General features: G+C 35.0%; 2 protein-coding genes across 2 annotated transcripts; both read right to left on the minus strand.

Moving 5' to 3' along the window:
* Positions 1 to 4360: 4360 nt before the first annotated feature.
* Positions 4361 to 6811, minus strand: LOC125068755 (trypsin, alkaline B-like). Its single transcript, XM_047678094.1, has 4 exons — positions 6712 to 6811; positions 6363 to 6528; positions 5427 to 5673; positions 4361 to 4737 (listed from the first exon to the last, which is right to left on the minus strand). The coding sequence occupies exons 1-4, from the start codon at positions 6758 to 6760 to the stop codon at positions 4450 to 4452; spliced, it is 750 nt and encodes a 249-aa protein (XP_047534050.1). The 5' UTR covers positions 6761 to 6811; the 3' UTR covers positions 4361 to 4449.
* A 3531-nt stretch (positions 6812 to 10342) lies between these two features.
* LOC125066263 (male-specific sperm protein Mst84Db-like) lies at positions 10343 to 11226 on the minus strand. The gene is made up of 2 exons (XM_047674279.1): positions 10959 to 11226; positions 10343 to 10647 (listed from the first exon to the last, which is right to left on the minus strand). The coding sequence occupies exons 1-2, from the start codon at positions 11190 to 11192 to the stop codon at positions 10456 to 10458; spliced, it is 426 nt and encodes a 141-aa protein (XP_047530235.1). The 5' UTR covers positions 11193 to 11226; the 3' UTR covers positions 10343 to 10455.
* Positions 11227 to 12117: the final 891 nt, after the last annotated feature.

Below are 12117 nucleotides of genomic sequence, written 5' to 3' on the forward strand. Positions count from 1 at the left end.
TTTAAGACAATAGAGGTAGTCTCTGGGTCAAGTATTATTTATTAATACTAATATTAATTTACCTAATAGTAATTTCTCCATGGATAAATTCACATAGATATAAATAAACAAAACAGTAATAATAGTAAACTTGTAAACCTGGTGCACCAAAACATTCAAGGAATGACAGGAAAAGATTTAGAAATTGAGTTATTCATAAACAGTAATGCCATCGATATTTTATGTATAACAGAACATTGACTTGTAAATTATCAGTTGATGTTTAACTTCAGTGGTCACCAGATGGCTAGTATGTTCAGTAGAAAAAAAGCTATACGTGGTGGCTCATTAATACTTATTAACAAAAATCTAAAATTTAAAGAATGTAAGGATGTTGTGAGCCTTTCTATTGAGTAGACTATTGAAATAGCCTGTGCAGAGCTTGAGCATGTCATTGTTGTTTGCGTATACAGACCTCCTAGCGGGTTATATAAAGCATTTGAGAAAATATTGGAAATGGCATTATTGAAATTATCTGGATCAAGTAAATATATTTTCATTTGTGCTGACTTCAACATAAATTTATTAGAAAACTATAGCACATATAGATTCAGATCATTATTATATTCATATAACCTAATTAACTTATTCTTAGAGCCAACTAGAATCACTGAATCCACTGCAACATGTATTGACAACATATTTACCAACTGTGTACCTAATTATAAATGTATTATAAATATGTTAAGTTCTGATCATTGTGGACAATTGGCAAAAAGTCAAAAGTCAAAAAATCTTTATTCAATATAGAAGTGTTTACACTTGCTTATTGATTGTCAAAAATCTACCACCGGTTCGGAATTTAGCACCTCGGACCTGAGAAGAACCGGCGAAAGAAACTCAGCGGGATATATATATATCTTCTTTTTTTTATTTTAACCATTTTTCATGTACAAAGATGATTATATTTTAGTTATTTGAAACAGCCTGGAGGCGATCATTTCATTCCCAAGGTGTGCAGTCAACTAAAAAGTCATTAGTGTTGTAATATCCTTTAGCACACAAACGCTCTTTAACGACTCTTGAATTTTATAATTGAATAATTTTGAACGTTTTCTGGGATCCTGTTGTAAAAACGTATACATTGTCCCAAAAAAGAGTTACTAACCCTGTGTAATCGGGTACTTGGAGTAACAAGTTTATTCTTGTTCCTAGTGTTAATAGAATGTACGTCACAATTTCTGGGAAAATCATTTATCTTTTTGCGTACATACATAACATTATCAAAAACAAATTGAGAATCGACAGTCATTATTTTAATTTCTTTAAATTTAGCTCTTAACGAATCTTTTGGGCCCAGGTTATAAATTGCACGAATAGCCCTCTTCTGCAGTACAAAAATAGTATTAATGTCAGCTGCATTACCCCAGAGTAGGATGCCATACGATATTATCACTTAATTCGCAAATAAAAAATAATGCTAAGGATTTAAAACAGACATTTGTTCCAATTAATTTGTATCGAACTGAGAAGTTCAAGAGTAATATCATGGCAAAGCTCTCATATTTACAATTAAATGATAATTCTAATGAGCTTTATAACATTTTTTTTTAAATAATTAAAACAGAATTTAATGCCATTTTTACTTCCAAGACAGTCAATTCTAGGAATTTTCTTAAATTTAATGATTGGGCTACTATCGGAATTCACAAGAGTAGGCAGAGGTTGTATGAACTTTATAGTGAAAGATCATACAACCGGTCTTTTTCATTTATCGGCTATGTGTCTAGTGTCTACTCTAAACTATTCAAACGAGTATGTCATACAGCTAAATAATTGCATATAAAAAAAAAATTATTGACGCACCTGATAAAATTATAATGACATGGAAAATTATTAATTGCGAAACTGGAAGAGTCAAAAATAACATCTCCGACTTTAGCTTATCTATTGATAACAATTTATTTTCCTCAGATCGGGATGTTGCAACTGTTTTTGAAAAATTTTTGCTGACATTCCATTTTCGACTACTAACTCATTAAATTCCTCTTCTATCGTTGCTGAATCATTATTAAAAAACCATGTGGAAGAATGTAATATTCGCTTTAAATTTAATACAGTAAGTGTAAATGATGTAATAAGTTCCTTCAGATCACTAGATATCAAGAAAACGGCCGATCTGTGGGAGATCTCTGTTAAGGTGGTCAATTCAATAATTGATGTAATCGCACCCTACCTTGTCACTATATTTAATAATTGTGTCCTTAGTGGCGTGTTTCCTGACCTCATGAAACATAGTAGAGTATTACCAATATTTAAGCCAGGTAGTACATCAAACCCCAACAAGTATAGGCCCATCTCTGTACAACCAACTCTTAGCAAGATCTTTGAAAAGTTATTACTATCTCAAATGCATAGTACATTTTAACAATAACAAGTTGCTACACAAGAAACAATTTGGATTTACAAGGGGTCGCTCAACAACTGACGCTGGTGTTGAACTCGTTAAAAATATTTACAAGACCTGGGAGGAGTCACAGGATGCCTTAGGGATATTTTGTGATTTATTTAAGGCCTTTAATTGTGTGCAACACGAAACTTTGGTCAGGAAGCTACGTCATTATGGAATTAGGGCCACTGCACTCAGTCTTCTGATTTCGTATCTGAGTAATCGGATTCAGAGGGTTGATGTAAATGGAAAGAGATCTCCCGTGTCTCCAGTTACTGTGGAGGTCCCTCAAGTATAAATTCTTGGACCATTTCTCTTCCTTGTTTATATAAATGACCTGCCACATCTCCTAGGTGATAAACTCGACATAGTATTGTTTGCTGATGATACTTCTTTAATTTTTAAAATAAAAAGACGTATTTCAATATATGACGATGTGAACAATGCTCTCTCTGAAATAATAAATTAGTTTAGTGTTAATAATTTAATGTTAAATAGTAAAAAGAAAAATGTATTAAATTCACTACTCCCAATGTAAGATGTGTCAAAACGAGTGTATCTTTAAACGAGGAAGCATTAGACGTTTTAGAATCAACAGAGTTCCTTGGTATGACAATAGACTCTAAGCTCCAATGGGGCCCCCATATAAATAAATTGGCGAATAGATTCAGCTCTGCAGCCTATGTGGTAAAAAAAATTAGACTTTTGACTGATATGGATACGGCTCGCCTTGTGTATTTCAGTTATTTCCACAGTATAATGTCGTATGGCATCCTACTCTGGGGTAATGCAGCTGACATTAATATCATTTTTGTACTACAGAAGAGGGCTATTCATGCAATTTATAACCTGGGCCCAAAAGATTCGTTAAGAGGTAAATTTAAAGAAATTAAAATAATGATTGTCGCTTCTCAATTTGTTTTTGATAATGTTATGTATGTACGCAAAAACATAAATGATTTTCCCTGAAATTGTGACGTACATTCTATTAACATTAGGGACAAGAATAAACTTGTTACTCCAAGTACCCGATTACACAGGGTTAGAAACTCTTTTTTGGGGCAATGTATACGTTTTTACAACAGGATCCCAGAAAACGTTCAAAATTATTCAATTATAAAATTCCAAAGAGTCGTTAAAGAGCGTTTGTGTGCTAAAGGATATTACAACACTAATGACTTTTTAGTTGACTGCAAACCTTGGGAATGAAATGATCGCCTCCAGGCTGTTTCAAATTACTAAAATATAATTATTATTGTACATGGAAAATAGGGAAAAAAAACATATCCCGCTGAGTTTCTTTCGCCGGTTCTTCTCAGGTCCGAGGTGTTAAATTCCGAACCGGTGGTAGATTTTTGACTATCAATAAGCAAGTGTAAACACTTCTATATTAAATAAAGATTTTTGACTTTGACCTTGAATACTATCACAAGATTTTTTGGTGTCTTTTACATAAAAAAATCCAACATCGTCTAACAAATTAGTACGAGGCATGACGTTGTGTTGCAAAGGGCAGTGTCGCTTTTCCCCTCAAAAAGAGGTGTGAGTTCTGCGAGGGCAAATTCATTGGTTACGTCTAATCAAGCAAGATATTAACATAGGCTCCTGTTGAACCGGGGGAATTCCACTAACACAAAAGGGTTATGATTCGTTCCCAATTCTAGTCGTTTAACTTCGACCGCATCTGAATCGTTGTCTTAGTAGAATAAAAAACGTCTGAAAGGCAACGATAACGTTTAGATTCGATTGTTATAAAGTGACAATTTGTAAGCAGAATTGGCACAAGTGTGCGACGCTACAATAAAAAAGATTTTTTTTGAATTTTATTATGTCTTCTGAAATCCTCAAATCCTAACAGTTTTATTATAACTATTCATGACATTTATAGAAGAAAAGGTACATAAATTTTAAATACTAAGTAATTTGTTCTAATATATTTTTAGAGTCATATTTTCATTAAATATATTACAAATTGTATTTCTTTGATGACATTTATATTATAAATGAAAGATTTAAAAATCTTAAGCATTAGTTTGAATCCAGTCCGTATATTTTGAAACTCGTGTGAATATTCCAGGAAATTGTGGTAGTCCACAATTTGCGCCACGCGACACGACGCCTACGATCACATTATTGTGAGCAAGGGGCCCGCCAGAATCTCCACTGCAGATACCATTATTTGCCACCCTTGGTCCGGCACATAAAACACTGTCTGGAATTGGTATATTCATATAGTTTTGTTGGCAAATATTTTGGTTAACTGTCCAAATCTGAACGTGACGGAGTTCCTCTGATGGTTGCCCATTGAACTAAAAAAAAATAAAAAAATACATAAACTTTGAATGAAATCTTTTAGGATAATCGCCTAGTAAAGATATTCTATAAAATAACTAATTTCGTAACTCAATCGTTAAATATTGAAAATCGACTTAAGGTGATATACTATTTTGATGCACACTTTCATTGGCCCAACTATTCTACTCAATGTCGTACTCTCTGATATTTCGCGAATGTATTCTGATGTGAGTTACGAAGTTGTTCTTATTATTCTACAGTAATTAAAATAAGTTATTAGATATTTTAAGCTATTGGTAATATAAATAAATGTCCCATTAATAGTGGAAATAAAAATAATTTGTTTCTGACATAAATCATCTCAATGTTTTTAAATTTCATTTTTTAGTAGGAAACTTGGGTCGCAAACCAATAATTAGGACCAATTACTGCCACACTTTTCGTTGATAGTTATTATTATCCTATCGAAAAGTAATAACCCGTATATGTCTCACTGCCAAAATCCTCTCCACTTAAGAAGAAGAAATTCATCAACGAATTTCCTGAAGCCAATTTACTTCATCGCAATAATAAATCCTCTGAATAAATATACTTATGCTTGTTATTTAGTAGTCTAATATTTCGACATATGAAATAAACATTTAGATTGGATTGACAATACAGAAGTAAAACCGCTTAATTGTTTAAATCGAGAAATACTCACGGAAGTATATCCCCATCCTGCAGCCCAGACAACTTGATTATCGCCGATATGATATCCACCGATACGTCCCACTTGCACATTACCGCCAAAGAGAAATGTACTTGTTATTCTTATCATGCCGATATCATTGTTTGCTGTCATTATTTCGTAATTAAAATGATTATTCATACTCATCACATTGTAAGTCCTACCGCCACTGTTTCCAAAACTGGATCCAGCCCGAAGGCGATAATTCGACGGTGAACCTCTAAAACGGTGATCCGTGCTACAGTTAGGTTTAATCGCACAATTGTGTTTAAATTAAGTAACGTGGGTGGCCGAGCAAACTGTCCACCTGATGCTAATGCCAAAACACCACCAACCTTTAAAATAAGATGTTATTTCCTTTTTACCTGTTGTAACACTAGTTTAGTTACCTTTCCGGAACCAAAACACAACAATACTGGGTATTCGACGGTTGAATATCTGATGAATACCATAAATGATAAATTTCTTACTCGGACGGTCTTACACAAAGCCTTACCTTCAAATGAACTCAGTAACTGTTAAAGCTAGTGGATTGTCAAATATCAATATATTTATTATCTCTTTGAGTCTAATGCTAATGAATCACACTAGCTGGCGTGTTGTTTTATCCTAGGATACACTGACAGCTTAGTGTCATGTGAAGCCTATTGTCGTTCTGGATTAGATTTACTTGGTAGGTGCAAGCCTGCCTGGATAGGTACCACGCACTCATCATATTTTCTTTCGCCTAGTAGCAATACTTAGGATTGTTATGTTTCGGTTTGAAAAATGGGCAAATCAATGTAATCACAGGCCCAAAACACATCACATCTCAGTTCCCAAGGTTGATGGCGCAATATTTTAAAGCGCAATTTTCGAAAACAGTATTTTTTGAGAACAATTTAGTGGTAATTATGGGTATTTACTTACACTAAGCAATGGGCAGCCGTAAGAACTGATCTATTGTTGATTATTGATCCACCGCAAATATGACGGAAAACTGAGCTATCTTGACTATATAAGACTGCTACCAAATACGGATAGCGGCTAATATCAACCGTTGAACCGCCAACTATCCTTGATTCGATTGGTGAACCTGAAAAAGTGCCGTAACTATTAAGATTTTGTTATTAAAAAAGCTAGACAAATTCTTCGCTCTAATCTTATTATTCATTTATTAAGTTAAAGTAATTGATGTACATAATTAAAATGTTTATATAATATTATCATTCATTTATTAAGTATTTTTAAATAGGGAAAAGTTATCGTTTCGACTTACCAAGAGCGACACTTAGACTAAGTGCCAAAAGGCAGATAATTTTGGCCATTCTACTAAAGGAATATGACTGTACTAAATTGTTAATTTACTAGCCGGTCCTTTTATAATATCTAAATTTTTTAAATAAAATATAATATAGATAATAAGATAGATCACTATAAAAACGATAAATACTAATATATTGATAATTGTAATTAAATAAATAAAAAGATATTGATTTAAATCATATTCAAATTATCGAAATAGGAAAACCCCCGTCATTTTCATCATAATTTAGATTGTACCTTTAATTTTGATTACTACATTAAGTTTTAAAATATCAAATATTCGCTTGCTAATTCGCTTGCTTGAAATTGTCATACTCAATAAAGCCTACTAGACGCTTCTGTCTTGGAAGACATGGCCATGATTTGAGAGCACTGCATATGTAGCCAATCAGCTCTTTTGTGCTGGCGACCATTCACATTCCCGTCGACTTCCACAGTTGCACTATGGCAGAGAACGGTGGTCAGTTTCGTTACCGATGCGGTTGAACCGATGCGCCACCACTCGGTATCAATTGTGCGGTTGGAACGACCTGCTTTAGCTGGCTAGGCCCGGGTGCGCGTATCTTGGACAGGGCCTCGGTAGTCTGCACAAAACATGGCGTATAATACCGCCGCATGTCTTTTGTCCACCATTAGTGTGCAATGGACCAATGTTCGGAAGAAATCATTTCTCAATTCAGTATGATGAGATAGACATGAGTTACGAAATGAAGGAAACTAAAATGAAATCCTCCAAAATATTTTTTCCTCTGGCCCTTTTAATCATAATGTAATTATATATAACATGTTTTGAAAGCCATGAAATCTCAGGAAAACAGTTTATACGATAAAATACCTTCACAGTTCACGCATTTAGTACAAATATTTACAAATTGTGTATGAAAACCTTCCTCGCTTATTGTTCTTTCTATTAGTTTAAAAAGTATCAAAATCCGTTGAGCGGTTTAGAAGAAGTAAACAGAGGAAGGAACAGAACGCGACTTTGTTTTTTTTTATGTCAGAGATGGCAAACGAGCAGGAGGGTCATCTGATGGAAAGTGACTACCACCGCCCGACATCTGCAACACCGGGGAGCTTGCAGGTGCGTTGCCGGCCTTTCAGAAGGTTCCAAAGTCGTATCGGTTCGGAAAAACCGCCGGCGAAAGCTGGTTCCACAGAGTAGTTGTGCGAGGCAGAAAATGTCTTAAAAATCGCGCTGTTGTGGATTTTCGGACATCTAGATGGTGCGGGTGATATTTGGAATTTTGACGAGATGTCCGAAGGTGAAATTCAGCAGCCGGGATTAATCCGAACAATTCCTCGGAACATTCCCCGTGATAAATCCTGTAGAAGATGCAGAGCGATCCTAAATCTCTACGCAGAGCCAAAGGATCAAGCAGATTGGAAAGGGCTTGATCGTCGATAATTCGAGCTGCTCTACGTTGGATACGGTCAAATGGAAGGAGCTGGTACTGGGGAGCACCCGCCCAGAGGTGAGAGCAGTATTCCATGTGAGGCCGAATTTGCGCCTTGTATATATAGTCTTAGACGATGGGCCGACGTGAAATACTGTCTTGCCTTGCTGAGCGCACCGAGCTTTTTTGATGCCAATTTGGCTTTGCCTTCCAATTGACCGCGGAACTGAACGAGGCTCGAAACATCGACGTCAAGTATTCCGAATCTTATGTTGCAGAAGTCCACGGTGAGGGTGGTAGGGGTTGCCTTATGATGCCTGCTCCACTTGCCCCGAACATTTTACGCTCACCACGAGCGTAAAATTGCACCCCAAGAATTCGGAGGACAGCCTGGGCATCCCTGCTCAGGTTGTGTACGTCCTGAGCATGGATGCCCAGAGAGTGATTCTCCACCGCAGTCGCTGATGGTACCCTCCTGGGGTAATAAAACCAAATTCTGCACAACCATTATGTTTTGGGGAGGACGGGGATCGGGCCTCCGGGACTCTCACATACACATACGTAGTAGCATAGCTACCACTTCACGCCGATTTTAAGTGAGAGAGTAGTACTTCCCCGGGCGTGCTGGCCCATTCTGCTGCAACCCGAAAGTATGCAGTGTGGCACTACCACTAGGAAAAACTTGTTTTAAACTATTTATCATATTACGGATCAAGGAGAAGATACGTTTCGTAGCAGACAATAGCCTAAATTTAAACCGTTTAACGGGTGGACCGTTGTAAATTTAGGCTATTGTCGTGAAAAGCGTAAATTTCATATTCTTGTTTTGTTTCTACGGCGAACTTATTTAACCTTGTCTCCCTATTAAGAGAACGTCATCCAATAAGACAAAATTTCTTGAATAAGTACTTTCAATTGAACACTAAAAACAGCGGGTGACCTCGATAAATCACCTTATCAAGGGTATTAAAATAATCTATTAATCCTATTAAAATTATAAATGTGAAATGATTATAAATATAAATTATCGAGAAAACTGATCTATTATTAAATGCTTATTTATACTCACAGAAGAATTTCTATAAGTATTCATGTTAAAAAACTAGTACCTACTAAATACGATATTTTATAATGTAATAGCGATTCGCCCCGGCTTTGCAATAAATTTCATTTATAAAAAATTTAAATTATGAATATAATTTATTTTATTACGATTTTTTAGTTATAAGTTTATACATATATACGTTTATGTCTTAAAATAAAAAATGTAAAGGTAAATTTGTCGAATCACGGCTCCACCTCGAAAGTGCTCCAAATTGGAAATGCGTAACTAGTTTTTCCAGCGAGATAAAAAAATAGAACCTAACCTATTCATCTATGTTATATTTTTTAAGGGGTCCAAAGCCACGCGCCTCCTTACTATACTTAGAGATACAGGATACTACATACTATACTTAGGGATACAGGCATATTTCAATTAACAATAAAAAAATTAAATTGTAATATATTAATAACAACGGTACGGACAGCACGTTTGTTGAGAAATTACTATAAAGTAAAAAATATTTTTATTTTTTTTAGCATTAGCGGCCTGTAAATTTCCCAAACTGAAAACTGCTGGGCTAAAGGCCTCCTCTCCCTTTGAGAAGAAGGTTTGGAGCATATTCCATCACGCTGCTCCAATGCGGGTTGGTGGAATACACATGTAGCAGAATTTCGTTTAAATTAGACACATGCAGGTTTCCTCACGATGTTTTCCTTCACCGCCGAGCACGAGATGAATTATAAACACAAATTAAGCACATGAAAATTCAGTGGTGCTTGCTTAGTATAGAATCAATTTCACGTCCTATTACCTACATCAAAATTATTGTAGCTTCAATGCACATTGCATTTTGTATGAAAAAAAATGCGTTCTAATTTTGAATAAGAAATTAGGTAATATCTTTTTTACTAATAAAATATTCTATCTTTGCCCTTTAATCTAGTAAAAATGTATGTTCAGGTAAAAATTGTGATTATGTGAACACACACAATACAGAACCCTTATACGAAAATTATAAATGGCCGGTCATATTCTTCCTTTACAACTAAGTAGAAAAAAAAGTATTAGATAGTTTCAGAGATTCTGATAGTTAAAATGTATTTACTTTATAATATTATTAATAAAATAAATATTTTTTACGGACTTAAAACTTTAATATCGTTCACATTAGTTTATATTTATACACTCATAACTTTACAATTTGACAGACACTAAATAAATATTATTCCTTAATTTTTCTCTTTAAGACCATCTCTCATCACCAAACGGGCATGCATGGGCCGCAGCACCCTCCACAAACGGGAACTCCAGGATAACTACACCGCTTTGGCGAACAAACTGCTGGTTCCGTGCAGCAGTAACAGGGACAAGGCTTGCAACGGTTCGGTCTACAGCAAGGAATAGCAACCGAATCGCAGAGTCTTGTAGGTAATGGAACGGGGTTGCCAGGCTGAAATATTCATAATTTTATATTTAATATCACAATTATAACCGTCTAAAAAAACATGAACACATCCTTTGAATGAAATACTTTGTTAAATACCAATAAAGTTTTAACACCTTAGTGTGCTTTGTAATACTACATATATATATATATATATATATATATATATATATATATATATATATATATATATATATTAAGTAAAGTTACCACCGGTTCGGAATGTAGATTCTACCGAGAAGAACCGACAAGAAACTCGTGCAAAGTTGGGACGTGTAGCTAATATAATGAAAGAAAAGTATATTTTGTTAACAAACCTTATCACATGGGGGGCATGGAGGCAAACAAGGTAGGACAGGTGGGGGCAAGCATGGTGCAGGACATGGGCGCACTGGTGCTGGGCAAGGAGAACATCCACCACCAGGACAAACAGAGCACGGCCTTATGTCGTTACATGACGCAACGCAAGGTTTAGTCGAGTAAGGGTAGCATGCTCCACATGGCATGCCAGTACACACACAAGGGTCGTAACTATAAAATGGAGCACTCATGATGTTTTTATTTAAATTTTTAACTTTTTTTATGTTAATAATTTATACAAAAATTTTATCAAACGGCAACTAGCATGTATTTTTGATTTTTATATGATAGACAATTACATTGTCAAATAATTTTGTTTTGAGATCTTCAAATATTTTTTCAAAAAATTAAATAAAAAAGTACCGATAGCATATTTCAATTAAAGGAGTAAACATGTAAAGTTTGGTGTTGTTTGCTGATAACTCTGCTGTGTAATATATATTATGACCTACAGTTTTTCTTACATATATTTGTAAAGGGTAATTAAGCGGAGGGCAAACAAGCCAGATGGTAAGTGGTCGCCACTGTCCATATACTTTGACACCGTAAATTTTTTTAACAATTCCATTTTCACATCATATTTCCACTATTTACATCGTCAATGAGCCACTGATCTTGGGGAATAACGTTATTATGTTGCTTATGCCTGTAGTGGCAATGGCTCACTCATCCTTCATCACAACAATACTAAGTATTGATGCTTGGAGGTAGAATATAATGGTGAATGGTTGCATAAAGTTTTACAACGAGTTTTCAAATTTTTCCCAAAAATATTTATCAATTAAAATTCAAAAGCGCCTACTGAATTTACAAGGCAATTTTACAACTGTAGTCTTTTGAAATTAATATGTTCTATGCGTAATAGTCCAAGAGCCAGTGATCGGCACACTTACGGTATAGTAGCAAGCTCCATATTACTGCCAGGTATACTGCTTCACCTACTGTTGGTGAAATGGAGGTTCACTATTCCCATCGAGGGTTCCTTTGAGCGTGCCGTGGAGTCGAAAAGCATAAAAATTGACTTTCAAAACGTGATCGCAGCAAGTCTGCCCTTTTGATATCTTAAAATATGTAAAAAAATATATAGAAAACTTCAATGGCAGACACTTACTCCGG

Source organism: Vanessa atalanta, chromosome 1 (assembly GCF_905147765.1).
Source record: "Vanessa atalanta chromosome 1, ilVanAtal1.2, whole genome shotgun sequence".
NCBI classification, from domain to species: Eukaryota; Metazoa; Arthropoda; class Insecta; order Lepidoptera; family Nymphalidae; genus Vanessa; species Vanessa atalanta.

What these genes read in the sequence shown, in the direction of transcription:
- LOC125068755 (XM_047678094.1), bottom strand. Translation starts at nt 6,760, where the DNA reads ATGGCCAAAATTATCTGCCTTTTGGCACTTAGTCTAAGTGTCGCTCTT. An exon ending in TAGTCTAAGTGTCGCTCTTG is followed by an intron (nt 6,529 to 6,711) that starts GTAAGTCGAAAC and finishes GCACTTTTTCAG; the next exon opens with GTTCACCAATCGAATCAAGG. An exon ending in ACGGCTGCCCATTGCTTAGT is followed by an intron (nt 5,674 to 6,362) that starts GTAAGTAAATAC and finishes TCACCGTTTTAG; the next exon opens with AGGTTCACCGTCGAATTATC.
- LOC125066263 (XM_047674279.1), bottom strand. Translation starts at nt 11,192, where the DNA reads ATGAGTGCTCCATTTTATAGTTACGACCCTTGTGTGTGTACTGGCATG. An exon ending in CATGCCCCCCATGTGATAAG is followed by an intron (nt 10,648 to 10,958) that starts GTTTGTTAACAA and finishes TGAATATTTCAG; the next exon opens with CCTGGCAACCCCGTTCCATT.